The sequence below is a fragment of the Paramisgurnus dabryanus genome, chromosome 19, assembly GCF_030506205.2.
Source record: "Paramisgurnus dabryanus chromosome 19, PD_genome_1.1, whole genome shotgun sequence".
NCBI classification, from domain to species: Eukaryota; Metazoa; Chordata; class Actinopteri; order Cypriniformes; family Cobitidae; genus Paramisgurnus; species Paramisgurnus dabryanus.
This window is the reverse complement of record NC_133355.1, coordinates 22,631,772-22,645,913: the sequence shown is the minus strand read 5'-3', so window position 1 is coordinate 22,645,913 and position 14,142 is coordinate 22,631,772. Positions and strand designations below refer to the sequence as shown.

Genomic DNA, 14,142 nt, shown 5'->3' with positions numbered 1-14,142 from the left:
GATTTTTTTCTCCCTCAGGGAAACCCTCACTTAAGAAGTTTCTTGCAACCGGGCACTGAAGCTACCGCCACACAGTCGTTGACCTCGCTCAGTGGCTCAACGTGGTCTTCTGATTCGTGGCTGGGTTGCTGTTGTCCCTAAACTCTTGCACTTTCCAATAATACTTTACCACATACAGTGTAAAGGCAAAATAAAATATAAAATAATATTTTTTTTAAGAAAAAATATATTTTTTAAGAATATGTTTTAAGAATCTGTTGTACTGATGTGATGACCAGTTATAGTAGTTTTAGTGCTAGTAAGCCTATTTAGAGGTGCAGATAAATTCAGGACTTTGTGTAGACATATTTTATTAAGAGTATTATGAGGTGGTCCGCGAAAATTCTTGTTTACAAATAGTGGTCCACACACACAAAAAGTTTGAAAACCCCTGCTCTAGAAATGTTTTCCTTTAGGAACATTTAGGTCGTCTTCATTTGCATAAAGGGAACACAGTCTATAAAGTATATGAAAGTAATAGCCTGTGTTTGTGTTTTTATAGGTTTGTATGTGACTAAGTAGTGTGTAAGTTAGTGAGTGGGTACATGTGTGTGTGAGATGGAGGAACAGCTGCCAGGCTTTTACAATACTTCGTTGGAATATGGCTAATTTGGTATTCATGAGATTTGGCCCTGGACTTGAGATGCCGTCCCCCAGGCTGTCATGCCTGTTTCTGTCAGAAAAATATCCTCTCTACAATACACAGTCTAGTTTCAAGGTTCTATCTCTCTCTTACACACACATGCATACCCTGCACAAACACACATCTTGCACAAATCGTTCATCTATCTTAATTGTATACACAGAACCTGTTGAGGCATAATACAATGGGAGACGCAGAGATGATAGGAGTACTCAGCTTATGTTACATGCTAAACTAAGGGCCAGTATTACGCACAATAGTGCTTCTCTTTAAATGCAAAGATCTTTATCCCAGTATATCTTGGCACAGCCCAAAAAGTAAAAAAAAAGGTTTTAGTAAACATAAACCCTTTTATCAAATATGGTTTTCAATATTAATGTCTTGTGAATATTGCAATTGTTTTTAATTGGATCCCATTAGCTGATACATGGTGCTTATATTCCTACAAATAGCCTGGCAAAGAGTAGGAGTTGTACAAGCTAGTTCTGCCACTAGTAGATGATTTGAGTCTGTCAAGTTGTTACACAAAAATTTTACCGGTATTTGAGTGCCACTTGTTTTGCATTTCACTAGTTCGCAGTCACTAGTTAATAGTCTTAATGATTAATGGTAAACGAACTTGGATTGATGTCCTCGAAGGGAGCTCTGAACCTGAGCTCTGAACCTTCAGAGAGAGCGAACAGAACTGCATGGAGGAAAAAGAGAGCAGTGAATGAGGAGATGGGGAGGAGGAGGGATGCCTTAAAAATTGCATCTGGATGCTGAGTCTGCCTTATATACGCTCATAATGATGATTGACAGGCCTGAATGTTTAGGCTCCTTCCGAACCTACATTTACACTCTAAAAAATGCTGGGTTGTTTTTAACCCAGGGCTGGGTCACTATTGGACAGAACACACTGCCGGGTTAAAATGACCCAACTGCTGGGTAATTTTAACCCAACTGCTGGGTTGTTTCAACATGGATGATTGACACTAACCCAGCAATGGGTTAAAACAACCCAGCAGTTGGGTCATTTTAACCCGGCAGTGTGTTCTGTCCAATAGTGACCCAGCCCTGGGTTAAAAACAACCCAGCATTTTTTAGAGTGTAGAACTACATTTGAATTGAGCCTTGTCTTCTCAGAGTAAGTTCTCGCCTGTCTAGTAAGTTTGAAGTTACTGCTTAAAACCGCAAATTCTTGTAAACTACACTACAGAGTCTTTGTAATCAACTATTGCAATAGATTAATGAATAATAGAGATATGCAAGCATGATGTAACATTTCCATATGTAGATAATTATTGGCTTTTTCCGCATGACAAGATTTTTAGAATCTTGGTTAAAACTCACCCTCTCTTCTTCTTCTCTTAGGTCAGGCATGGTACTGACACATAGTGTAACTGCCGTGATGGCCACAAACACCACCGACAGGCAGGCGAAGATCTTCCCTGGAATTCCCGAATGAGGGTTCTCCACCATTTCTCTGAGACTGTGCATGCATCCGGCCTCTTGACTTCCAACCCCCGGTACCTCCTCACATGAATGGGGTGAGGCCAGCTCGGCGTCCTCCTCATCCTGCCGAAGTCTCTCACGCTGCTCATCCTGCCGAAGCCGAAGCTTTCTCAAGCAACACCACTCCAAGCTGGCCTCCTCCACACCCCAGTACAGCAACTCCTCCTGAAAGGAGAGCGCGCACATCTCCCGCAGAAGACGAAGCTTCCCGGCTGCCAAGAATGTGACGATGGAGCGGAAGGCGCTGGGGCTTCGGTCGAAGAAGAACTCGTTGCAATGTGCGTCATAGTCATCGCACAAGTCGAGGATCTCCTCTGCATTGCTGCAGCTGTGTAACTTCCCCAATCGGGTTAGAGGAAATTCCTCAAGAGTGGACCATGGTATGCGATAACGGATGCCGCCAACGTTAATGATGGCGGAGTGGTCAACCGTAGTGTCCTCGTCCACAACACCCATGTGATGCCTGCAGACATCATCCTCCTGTCTGCGAGGTTTGCGCTGTAGTTGGGCCCGTTTGTAGAAAACACCCTTCTTGCTGCTGATCTCATGAGGGTTCTCCAAAGGGTTAAAGTGAAAGGTGGTAAACTGATGATCAGTGCTACCGGCTAGGAAAGCCACCTCCTGGTACATCTCTGCCACGTGGCTGTGTGGAGGTACACTCTACAGATTCAGAGTTTATCGGGGCACAGTGTTCACCCCAGTATGCATTTGGCTGAGTTCTGTGAAACAAGAGAGGAAAGTTTAAAATTAGAATTTATTTGTGTGTACAGTTTGTGCTCCATGTTGCAAGGTCTGGTGGCACAGGATGACAAAATAAAATAATGAATAATTAAAAGTGTGCAACACAAAGAAAACCCACGACAAAACCAAAATATGCAACAGAGGTAAGACACAACACAGATTAAGACACAACACTACAAAAATAAACAACACAGCAAAATTAGGATATAACACAAATTTAGGCATTACACAAACGAATTAAGACACAAACAAATAAAGACAAAACACAAACAAATCAAGGCACAGCACAAACAAATTAAGACACAAATAAATTAAGACAGACACCAACAAATTAAGACAAAACACAAGCAAATTAAGCCACAGCACAACCAAAATAAATAACAGCACAGAAGAATTAAGACACAACACAAACAAATTTAAATGCAGCACAAACAAAATAAATAACCCAAAAGAATTAAAACACAACACAAACAAATTTAAATGCAGCACAACCAAAATAAATAACAACACAGAAGAATTAAGACCCAACACAAACAAATTAAGACACAGCACAACAAAAATAAACAACAACACAGCAAAATGAAGACACAAAACAAAGAAATGAATACACAACACAAACCAATTAAGACACAGCACAAAAAACAAAGACACAGCACAACAAAAATAAACAACAACACAGCAAAATTAAGATACAAAACAAAAAATTAAGACACAACACAAACAAATTAAAAGACACATCATTAAAAAAACACAGCAAAATAAAGATACAAAACAAAGAAATTAATACACAACACAAACAAATTAAGACACAGCACAACAAAAATAAACAACAACACATGAAAATTAAGACACAAAACAAAGAAATTAAAGACATAACACAAACAAACTAAGACACAGCACAAACAACATAAACAACAACACAGAAAAATTAAGACACAAAACAAAGAATTAAAGACATAACAAAGAAATTAAGACACAACACAACCAAAATAAACAACAACACAGCAAAATTAAGATACAAAACAAAAAATTAAGATACAACACACACATATTAGGACACAGCACAAAAAAATAAATAACACAGAAGAATTAAGACGCAACACAAACAAAATTAAGACACAGCACAACAAAAATAAACAACAACAAAGCAAAAATAAGACACAAAACAAATTAAGACACAACACAAACAAATTAAGACAAAGCACAACAAAAATAAACAACAACACTTGAAAATTAAGACACAAAACAAAGAAATTAAAGACATAACACAAACAAACTAAGACACAGCACAAACAACATAAACAACAACACAGAAAAATTAAGACACAAAACAAAGAAATTAATACACAGCACAAACAAAATAAACAACAACACAGCAAAATTAAGATACAAAACAAAGAAATTAATACACAGCACAAACAAATTAGGACAGAGCACAAACAAAATTAATAACACAGAAAAATTAAGACGCAACACAAACAAATTAAGACACAACGCACCAGTAAAACTACATAAACTAAATAAAAATAAATAAATAAAAGAGAAAGCTATGCTACAGGAATCATGGCATCCAATTATACTTTGGTTATGTTGTAGCTTAATGCTGTTATTTTATTTTAATGCTGTTATTCAAATGCATCATATTTTTGTCAATGTGTGATTGAAATGGAATTGTGGTTTAAATAAATGAATTCGTAAAAGTAACAGAATATTAGAAAATAAAAATAACAGAATATTTGTAAAAGAAGTGCATTTCAGATAGTGATGCTGTTTTGTATTCGCAGTCTGCTCATTTTGATCATTCTGCTCCTCTGGGTCCTCATAGTCAGGCAAAATTTAATTCCAGCTCTCAAACACTCCTCCAATTGAATTGTCTTCGCCTGGCTGAAGGCTTTGAGTGAAATGAGTACACATTTTACGGATGCAGAATTTAGCCTTTCCATTTCATAATTCAATAAGATTGGCTTTCAGAATGTTGATTAACTTCTGCACACGTCAACTCATCTTCAGGCAAAAAATACTTGTAGGAAAATAAGTAATGAACGTGAAATAACTACATTTACAGTATATTAATATATTCGTCATCTCAATCTGCTAATTTTACATCATATTCTCCCAACACTGCATTTGCATATATTTTTGAAACAGCAGTGAAAATAGATTCTCACATACTGTCTGAGAGATGCAGTACATTCATGTCAAAACACAAGTTAAACTACAAAGTAGAGGAATTAATTATGATGTTTTCTTTTCTATTCATGAGTACGTTTCTAAATGAGCCATGTTCTCAACACAATGGCACCGTAAGGTCCAGTGCTCTCAAATAAATATGGGTATAATTACTGTGATTGCAGATTTATGAAACACACTTGGAGTATTTTAACATCGAAGCTTCATTTTGAGAATAAAGCATCCGTCTCTAAAGTGCTGTCGGTAAACAAAATGAAACATAATGTATTTAAACATCGTATCTGTACAGAGGAGTATAATTGTGCATAATACCTACACAGAAACCAACTTTTAACAATAAAACGACTTTAAGAAATGTTCACGGGTGTGACAGCTTTCAAAAGCCAATTCTAATGTCCATCTTTATCATAAATTTCCCTATATTCTTAACTCCAATTTGCAGTATGAAATTGCGTTTTGAGGTCTCCACAGTTCATTCAAAACTTTTGAATCTTATAGATGATGCAACTTCAGTCTAGCCTGAGCCATAATTTCATTTCTGAACATGAGGCGTCTGAGTCCAAATGAATCACTGTGGACCGGCAGAAGAAAGATGCCATGTATTATTGCTCAATCTATGAGTCAATGAATGTCCCAGTGTGAAGCTCATACTCGCACATAATGTGTCAGTTAAAGCAGATGCCGAGACGCTTTAAAAACTCACATGAGGGAGATTTTGCTATTTTGCAGACATTGCAATGATAACATTTATAAATGATGAATTCACTGTGCTTGAGAATGCTGAATCTTTTATCTATGAAGTAGCTTTCATGTCAAGTTAATGAAAGAACTACCAAACACAACACTGGGATTGTGAATCAAAATTTAATTCAGAGGGTTAAACCCTACCTGGATATAACACAAATACTTAAAATGTTTCATTTTTGGTAATTATATAACTAGTACTGGTATTCATAAAAGAATGTAATAAATAAATAATATATATTATATAATTAAAATGTAATGGCTAGAGATACTGGCCCAGCCCTCCCGCAACCATACAGAGGATAAATAGGTTTGGAGCATGGATGTAATGTACCACAATCTTTACATAGTTTAATATCATTAACATCCTAGTTATCCTGATGAAATTGCAGAGAAACTGTTTTCTAAAAGGAGCTTTGGGACAAAAGAAAGCAGTCACAAATACAATGCATGAAGTATTATCTCAGTTCATCATCACAGTTATAGCTTAAAATAAATGTTGCAAACTGAAACAAGGCTGTGAGTGCATCTAATAGAGCTGCATTATTCATTCTTCTTTCTTTCTTCCCTTTTTTGGTCTTTCTTTCTTTTTCTTTTTATAATCTAAAGAGCCTTTTTGCAGTACAAAGAACCTTTTGAACTTTTTAAAAGTTTTTTTAGGGGCTTTTATGCCTTTATTTTGAATAGTATAGTAGAGGGACGACAGGAAAGTGTGGGGTGAAGATAGGGCAGCAGAATCAGCAAAGGACCTCAAAGGCCGGAATCGAACTCAGGTCGCCGTTAGCACACTGGTGCTTTATGCCGTCGCACTAACCACATGGCTATCGGCGACGACGTACTGAACAACCAAGTAGGCGAACAAATTGTGAATAAAATCTTTAGTTTTGTTTTCTTTGCACACAAAAGTGTACTTGTCACTTCATAATATTATTATTGAACTAATGATGGAACTAAAATTGACATTTTTGGCAATGTCTTTCATTCTTTTCTTTTCTGGGCTTGATTGTGTAAATCAAACTGCAGTCTATGGGACAGACGCTTCCAGGTTTTCATCAAAAATGTCTAAAAATGTGTTCTGAAGACAATCGGAGGACTTGATTGTTTAGAACGACACAGTGGTAAGTGATTTATGATAAAATTGTCATTTTAGGGGGGAACTAACCCTTTAAAGGTATGAAACCATTCAGGTAAAAAATTGTTCTATGGCTTTGTGAAGCATCTTTAGATTTAAAAGTGAATTTCTTTCTTTCTTTCTGTCACACTCTCAGGCCCCTTCACCACCAGCTCTCCCTTGGGGCACATTGCCTGGCTGCTCCTCATTTCTCCGGGCCCATGACTCCTCCTCACCCTGTCTGTCCTTCGGCTCCTCATTGGCTCTGTGTTCTGTCAGATCCACCAGTTCCACTTTGGTCTGCCGTCACTCTGTTTCTGCTCTTGACTTCCGACCCTCCAGCTGTGTCTGTCCTGAACCTCTCCTGTTCCATCAGGCACCTCCTCTACTGCGGCTCCTACCACTGTCACCCTGGTCTCCCGAGCCTCTGTCTCCACCTCTGTCACTCGAGCCTCGCCTTGGACTTCTGGATCATCGACATCGCCCTGGTCCATCATCATGTCGGATTTCCTTCTTTCTTTCTTTCTTTCTTTCTTTCTTTCTTTCTTTCTTTCTTTCTTTCTTTCTTTCACACTCTCAGGCCCCCTTTGCCACCAGCTGTCGGATTTCCTTCTTTGTTCTTTCTTTCTTTCTTTAACACTCTCAGGCCCCCTTCCCACCAGCTCGCCCCTGAGGGCACATTCCCTGGCTGCTTCTCATTTCTCCGGGCCCATGACTTCTCTTCGTCCCGTCTGTCCTTCGACTCCTCATTGGCTCTGTGCTCCGTCAGCTCCACCGGTTCCACATTAGTCTGCCGTCGCTCTGTTTCTGCTCTCGACTTCCGGCCCTCCAGCTGTATCAGTCCTGAACCCCTCTTGTTCCATCAGGCACCTCCTCTACTCCGGCTCCACCTTTGTCCTCACTCCCACTGCTGTCACCCTGGTCTGCCGAGCCTCCATCTCCACCTCTGTCACTCGATCCGTCCCTTGGACTTCTGGGTCATCAACATTGCCCTGGTCCATCGTCATCTCGTCTTTCCTTCTTTTTTCTTTCTTTCTTTCTGTCACACTCTCAGGCCCCTTCACCACCAGCTCTCCCTTGTGGCTCATTTCCTGGCTGTTCCTCATTTCTCCGGGCCCATGACTTCTCCTCGTCCTGTCTGTCCTTCGCTTCCTCATTAGCTCTGTGCTCCGTCAGCTCCACCGCTTCTACTTTGGTCTGCTGTCGCTCTGTTTCTGCTCTGGACTTCCGGCCCTCCAGGTGTGTCAGTGGTGAACCTCTCCTGTTCCATCAAGCACCTCCTCTACTCCGGCTCCACCTTGGTCCCACTCCCACCGCTGTCACCCTGGTCTGCCGAGCCCCCGTCTCCATCTCTGTCACTCAAGCCTGCTCCACGCCTTGGACTTCTGGGTCCCCTATATCGCCCTGGTCCATAGTCATGTCGGTTTTCCTTCTTTTTTCTTTCTGTCACACTCTCAGGCCCCCTTCGCCACCAGCTCACCCCTGAGGGCACATTCCCTAGCTGCTTCTCATTTCTCCGGCCCCATGACTTCTCTTCATCTTGTCTGTCCTTCGGCTCCTCATTGGCTCTGTGCTCCGTCAGCTCCACCGGTTCTACTTTGGTCTGCTATCGCTCTGTTTATGCTCTGGACTTTTGGCCCTCCAGCTGTGTCAGTCGTGAACCTCTCCTGTTCCATCAAGCACCTCCTCTACTCCAGCTCCACCTTGGTCCTCACTCCCACCGCTGTCACCCTGGTCTACCGAGCCCCCGTCTCCATCTCTGTCACTCAAGCCTGCGCCACGACTTGGACATCTGGGTCCTTGACATCGCCCTGGTCCATCATCATCTCAGCTCTGTCTGGTTCTCCCTCTCAGGCGGTTATGCCTCAATCGACCCATCTCCAGTGTCCACCCTGAAGCTTCACCGGTGTTCTGTCTGGCACCCATCCTGGTGTTTCTCTCTACCTGTCTAATCTGTATCCAGGACGGTCCTCCCACAGGTACAACAAGGTACAAAAGTTGTCACTAGGGTGGTACCTTTTCAAAAAGTACACTTTTGTACCTAAAAGGTGCATATTGGTACCTAAAAGGTACATATTTGTACCTTAGAGGTACATTCTGGTACCTCAAAGGTACACCTCTATACCAAAATGCTTTATAACTTTTTAAAAGGTACCATCCCATTGACAAAATTTGTACCTTTTTCTGACAGTGCAGTATGTACTCCGTTCGGTTCAATATTTAGGCACAAGGTCATGCCTCCCGGGAGTGGGGAGTACTGTCACTTCCTGCCCATTCTCCTGCCTGCTTCCCATTTTCACCAGTATTCTCCCACTGGACTGTATTACCCACCATCTTCCACACCATAAAAGCTCTCTCTGTTTTTCCTATTGTTGTCCGTTCTACGTTTTATACGTGTTTCCTTACCAGTCTGCGTTTGCCTTTTGTTATTATAATTCAAGTTTCTCATATTCATTATTCTCTGAGTCTCCAGTCATCTTCTCCACACACACCTAACCTTCTTTCTTTCTTTACTTCTTCCTTCCCTGATTAGCATAAAGCTCATTTGCACTAAACATTAACATAAAGCTAAAGCACTCTATTTCATTCTTTCCTGTGCATCTGTACTGAGATTTAAGAAAACGACAGTTAAATACCCTGGAGGCTGCCTAAACCATTAGCGATCAGTACAGATCTATACCAAGATGCCTATAACATTGATTTTCCTTTTTTTATACCTCCTAGAACACCACAGAGATCTCTGATGTGATGTGACCACAGCCAGTCAGACTCTCTTTAGCTCTTCATGTTAACTGCAGATCTGTGAGCAGTGGTGACGGTGATGAAGGTGTTTGTCAGGCGTACAGGAGTCTGTACTGTATGACTGATGGTGCTGATGATGTGCTGTTCTGCTGTGTGTCTCCCGAAGAAGATGAAACTCAATAGTGCTGATGAGGGGATTTCTGCTCTGCCACTTTGAGTTAAAGTCTTATACAGGCTTTCATGAATCAATATGAGATATTTATGCCTGTTCTTAATAAATGTCGACATTATTCATGCTGCTGTGCGTAAAGCAAATGGGGCGCCAATACTCATGTTTTTCTGTCACTTTAGTTTTATGTACTGTGTGTAGTGATGGATTATATTGCCAGACAACCCCAAATGTTTGTGATTCACAAACAGGGGTACAATGTTTTATTAAAACATTAAGATTAACAAAATAACTTTTTTTAAACCAACAACATATATAGACATATATCTATGAAAGCCACTGAAAACCCATCTCAATGGTCCATTTCAGTTTTTTCTACTGTAGAGTTACTATTTACAGGTATGTGTTTAAGTAAAAATTATAATTTTCTGTCATTCTGTCTACCGACAACATTTCTGTCAAATTCTTAAATGATGTTTGCAATGATGGTCGAAAAGGGTTGTTCATATTCTTTTAATGAGTAATGGGAGTGTTTTGGGCGTAACATGTAATAAACCAATTAGAGTCTCATCTCTCATCCCCTTTAAAAGCTGGCTCTATGTCTAATCGCTATTTAGATGATGACTTTGTAAATTGAAAAACTAAGCAGAGAAAGAGGATCCCCAGTTTAAGATTAATGTTAAATAATTGTGTTGTTTTTCACTTGTATTGAAATTGTTATCTTTTGGATTAAATCCTATAAAAACCATTTTCTTTTAGTCGTGGAAGTAAAAATAGCAGGTTTTTAATTGCTGTAAATGTATGGCTATTCAATATCATCAAAAAATGATTTACAAGTATGTAAGAAAAGGTTTGTACTCTAAAAATACTTTATTTGTAACAAACAGGAGATAAAGAATTTACAAACGGTTCTCCGCACGTTTCAGCACTTGGACAGCGTCAGTTTTTTTTAAAGGATTCCTTAAAATTTTTCTCATCTCACCATATCCACAGGTACAGAGTCATTATATACAATAAATCCGTGAGGTAGCACTTAAAAAAACATTTAAAGCTCTTTGTGCCTTCTAACGTCTCATAATCGGTCCTCATTTATATCCAAAGACTCAATAATAATCTTTTACATTCAATCCTTTAATCTTTCATATTTAAAAGCTTTTTTGTGCTGCTGCGCATCCATGTGTGTGATAAGCAAACCCGTGTTGTCGTCCCGTTTATAGGCGCATATTTCTAACGCGCTCATTAAATAACAAAAACAATATTGCGCCATAGACTTTGGACTTTAGACTAGGTTTTAGTTGGTCAATGGCGTAGTCTATTTTAGTTGCCTCAAAATAGCAACGCGCCAACAATGCACCTGAACACACCTCGTTTTTAGATCAGAACTCCAATGGGCGCAAAAATGGGCGCAAATGCATTTGCTATTTAAACAACGTGGCGCTAAACGTGAAAATGATAATTGCGCCAAGTTGAAACAAGCAAAAGACACTTGCGTTGCACATTGCGCCGGGTGTAGGATAGAGCCCTATGTCACTCATGATGTTTTCTTTTGTTGAAATTCAACAACAACTGAAATGGTCACAAAACATCTAGAAATGACTGGAGTGGTCTCTTCATTTTATATTTGCATTTCATAGGGATGCATATGCAAATGGGAATAATATCTTAATTACTATATTTTACAGTTTGTAATCAAATTCATGCTGCAGTGCATAGACTGAAAAAAGCTGGTCCGCTTAACTATTGACATGAAGTTTTTCATGTATTGTATAAAGAGTGTTTCTATAAAGCTGTTTTGAATCGATATACATTGAAAAGGATGCTAAACAAGTTTAAATAGACCCAAACAGGGAAGTGACCATTTACTGTTTTATGTTGTTATGTTTAAATACTTGGTAATTAATGGATGCCACTGCACTCCTGAAGAAAAGGTACACAAGTAATACCTTTTTGTCACTGTGACGCTATGTACCTTTAAAAAGGTCCTAATATGTACTACTTGGTACTGTACAGATACAGTATGTACCTTTTAGGTACAAAAGTCTACTTTTTGAAAGGTACCCCCAGAGACAACTTTTGTACCTTTATGTACCTTTTTGTCTGAGAGTGTGTATATCATAAAGCTCTTTAAACGTTTATGTCACCTCACCTGATTTCTATTTCCAGTCAAAAGACTCTTCAGTGTACAAATGTCATTTAGAGGGAGTACAGTATATAGGGTTTAAAATACATTCATTTTCTGCTTTCATATCTCAAGTGCAGACACATTTTCGAGCATTGCGAAGATGTGCATTTATATACTGTAACATTATTGCTTTGTGTGCATGTATGTGTTTTAAAATGAGATTATTCGTAGACTGTCTGTCATGTCACTGTACAGATTACATTTGAGTTTTGTTTTAGGGAGGAGAGCTGTGAAGTGTCAGGAAGGTGTTACTGTACTGTGTGTCACCTGCTTAAAACATGCTTGTGCACTAAACTGTAAGTGCTTCGTTCCCATCCAATCTATCAGCATTATTAAACCTGTCAGAATATATTTGTTTGTTCATTTACTACAATGTAACATAAATATAGAGGTCTGTGCACTTTGACTGCAGGTTTGTACAGTACATTAAACCTTACTACACCTTTAACTTCCTATATTAGAGTCTAAAATTATATGATGCGTAAAAGATCAATAGTAAAAGAATGTTTATAGATTATATAATGTGCAATAAATGCAATATATTAATATTATTATAAAACACCGGTTTCATGGCAATTCTAACTGTTCTAACACAAATGTGACCCTGAAACACAAAACCATAAATCACACAGTATATTGTAGCAACAGCCAACACAATACATTGTATGGATAATTTTTTGGGCAAAAGATCATGAGGATATTACGTTTAAGTAAAGATCATGTTCCATAAAGGTATATTTAGTACATTTCCTACTGTAAATATATAAAAAATCTATTTATCATTAGTAATATGTTTTACTAAGGACTTCATTTGGACAACTTTAAAGGTGATTTTCTCAATATTTAGTTTTTTGTATGCTCAAACTCCAGATTTTCAAATTTGTGCCAAATATTGCACAATCCTAACAAACCATACATCAATAGAAAGCTTATTTATTCAGATTATGTATCTTAATTTCAGAATATGTACCCTTATGACTAGTTTTGTAGTCCAGGATCACAAATAATGATCTGTTAACCCTTTCATGATGTAATAATGTATTATTTTGTCGAATATGTCTATAATATGAATATTTATTCTGTATTTACAGCCCAGTGAGCCCACATGAAAAATACTACAGTATGTACTAAAGTAGTTAAATTCCTAGATACTATAGTGTTTAATATAGCTATGGTACTATAGCTTACCATAGTAAACATTGAAGCATGCTACAGTATTTACTAACGTTTATTAATTCACTACAGTAAACATTAACAAAGTGTAGTGCTTCCTATATATACTGCAGTATACTACAGTTTATTAATGCAAATACTAAAGTATACTGCTGTATACTCATTTGAAATATCTGTATTGACAGTCTTCCTCAACTTTAAATCGTTTTTCATATTGAAGATGAAGATTTGACGCCTGAAATCGCATCGAAAAGCATCACTGCTGTCATTACAACAAAAAAAAACTATTTTGTGTGTCCATCTGTACATGTTACAAATTCACTTTAAACGTTATTGCTACAGAAGAATGCATACTTATGTAATGGCTATGAAATGAAAACATTCAGCTCCCTATAAAGAAATCCTCCTTAAAACTCAAATAAAATAAAGAAGATGTCTTAATGCAGTCAGTTCAATACAGTACATGTGTTTTGGTGTACTATCGCTCACATGGTCAAATAAACGGACCTTTAAAGCAAAAGTAAAAATACAGTTGACTTACCTGCTCAGACACAGTTCAAGGTTTGGTTTAAAGCTTCCATTTACATTTTGCGCTGCTGTGAAGCAGCCAGACAGTCACTTTAATTCCTCTATATCCGCATGTCTGTGTTATTTTATCCCAGCATGATTTCAGCTTCAGAGAGCGAGTGACTCTCACAACTCACGCTCATACACAACTGCTGAAGTTCCTCAGGCAGCGCGCGCCGCCTTCGAACGCGCGCCCTCGCGTCCCCATCTCACCCTCAGTAATAAATCACATTACTGACTGATCATACTGAATGAAATGAACACGGCTTAATTCATTATATTCAACTCACGACGACTGAATATAGGATTTTTCACTTTTTATAGTGTTTTCCAATAAAATCACTTAT

General features: G+C 38.6%; 1 protein-coding gene across 2 annotated transcripts in view; it reads right to left on the bottom strand.

Annotated features, from left to right (window-relative positions):
• The window catches only part of kcng2 (potassium voltage-gated channel, subfamily G, member 2), a 31,511-nt gene extending 17,579 nt beyond the window's left edge, over nt 1-13,932 (bottom strand). The window contains exons 1-3 of one of the 2 annotated variants that reach the window (XM_073812701.1): nt 13,770-13,932; nt 2,015-2,895; nt 1,302-1,367 (exon numbers count right to left, since the gene is read on the bottom strand). In XM_073812701.1, coding sequence (XP_073668802.1) covers nt 1,302-1,367; nt 2,015-2,806 — 858 coding nt within the window. In that variant the 5' untranslated portion in view covers nt 2,807-2,895; nt 13,770-13,932. The remainder of the gene's footprint in view (nt 1-1,301; nt 1,368-2,014; nt 2,896-13,769) is intronic. The other variant, XM_065293369.2, reaches the window with a different exon arrangement.
• Between the last annotated feature and the right edge of the window lie 210 nt (nt 13,933-14,142).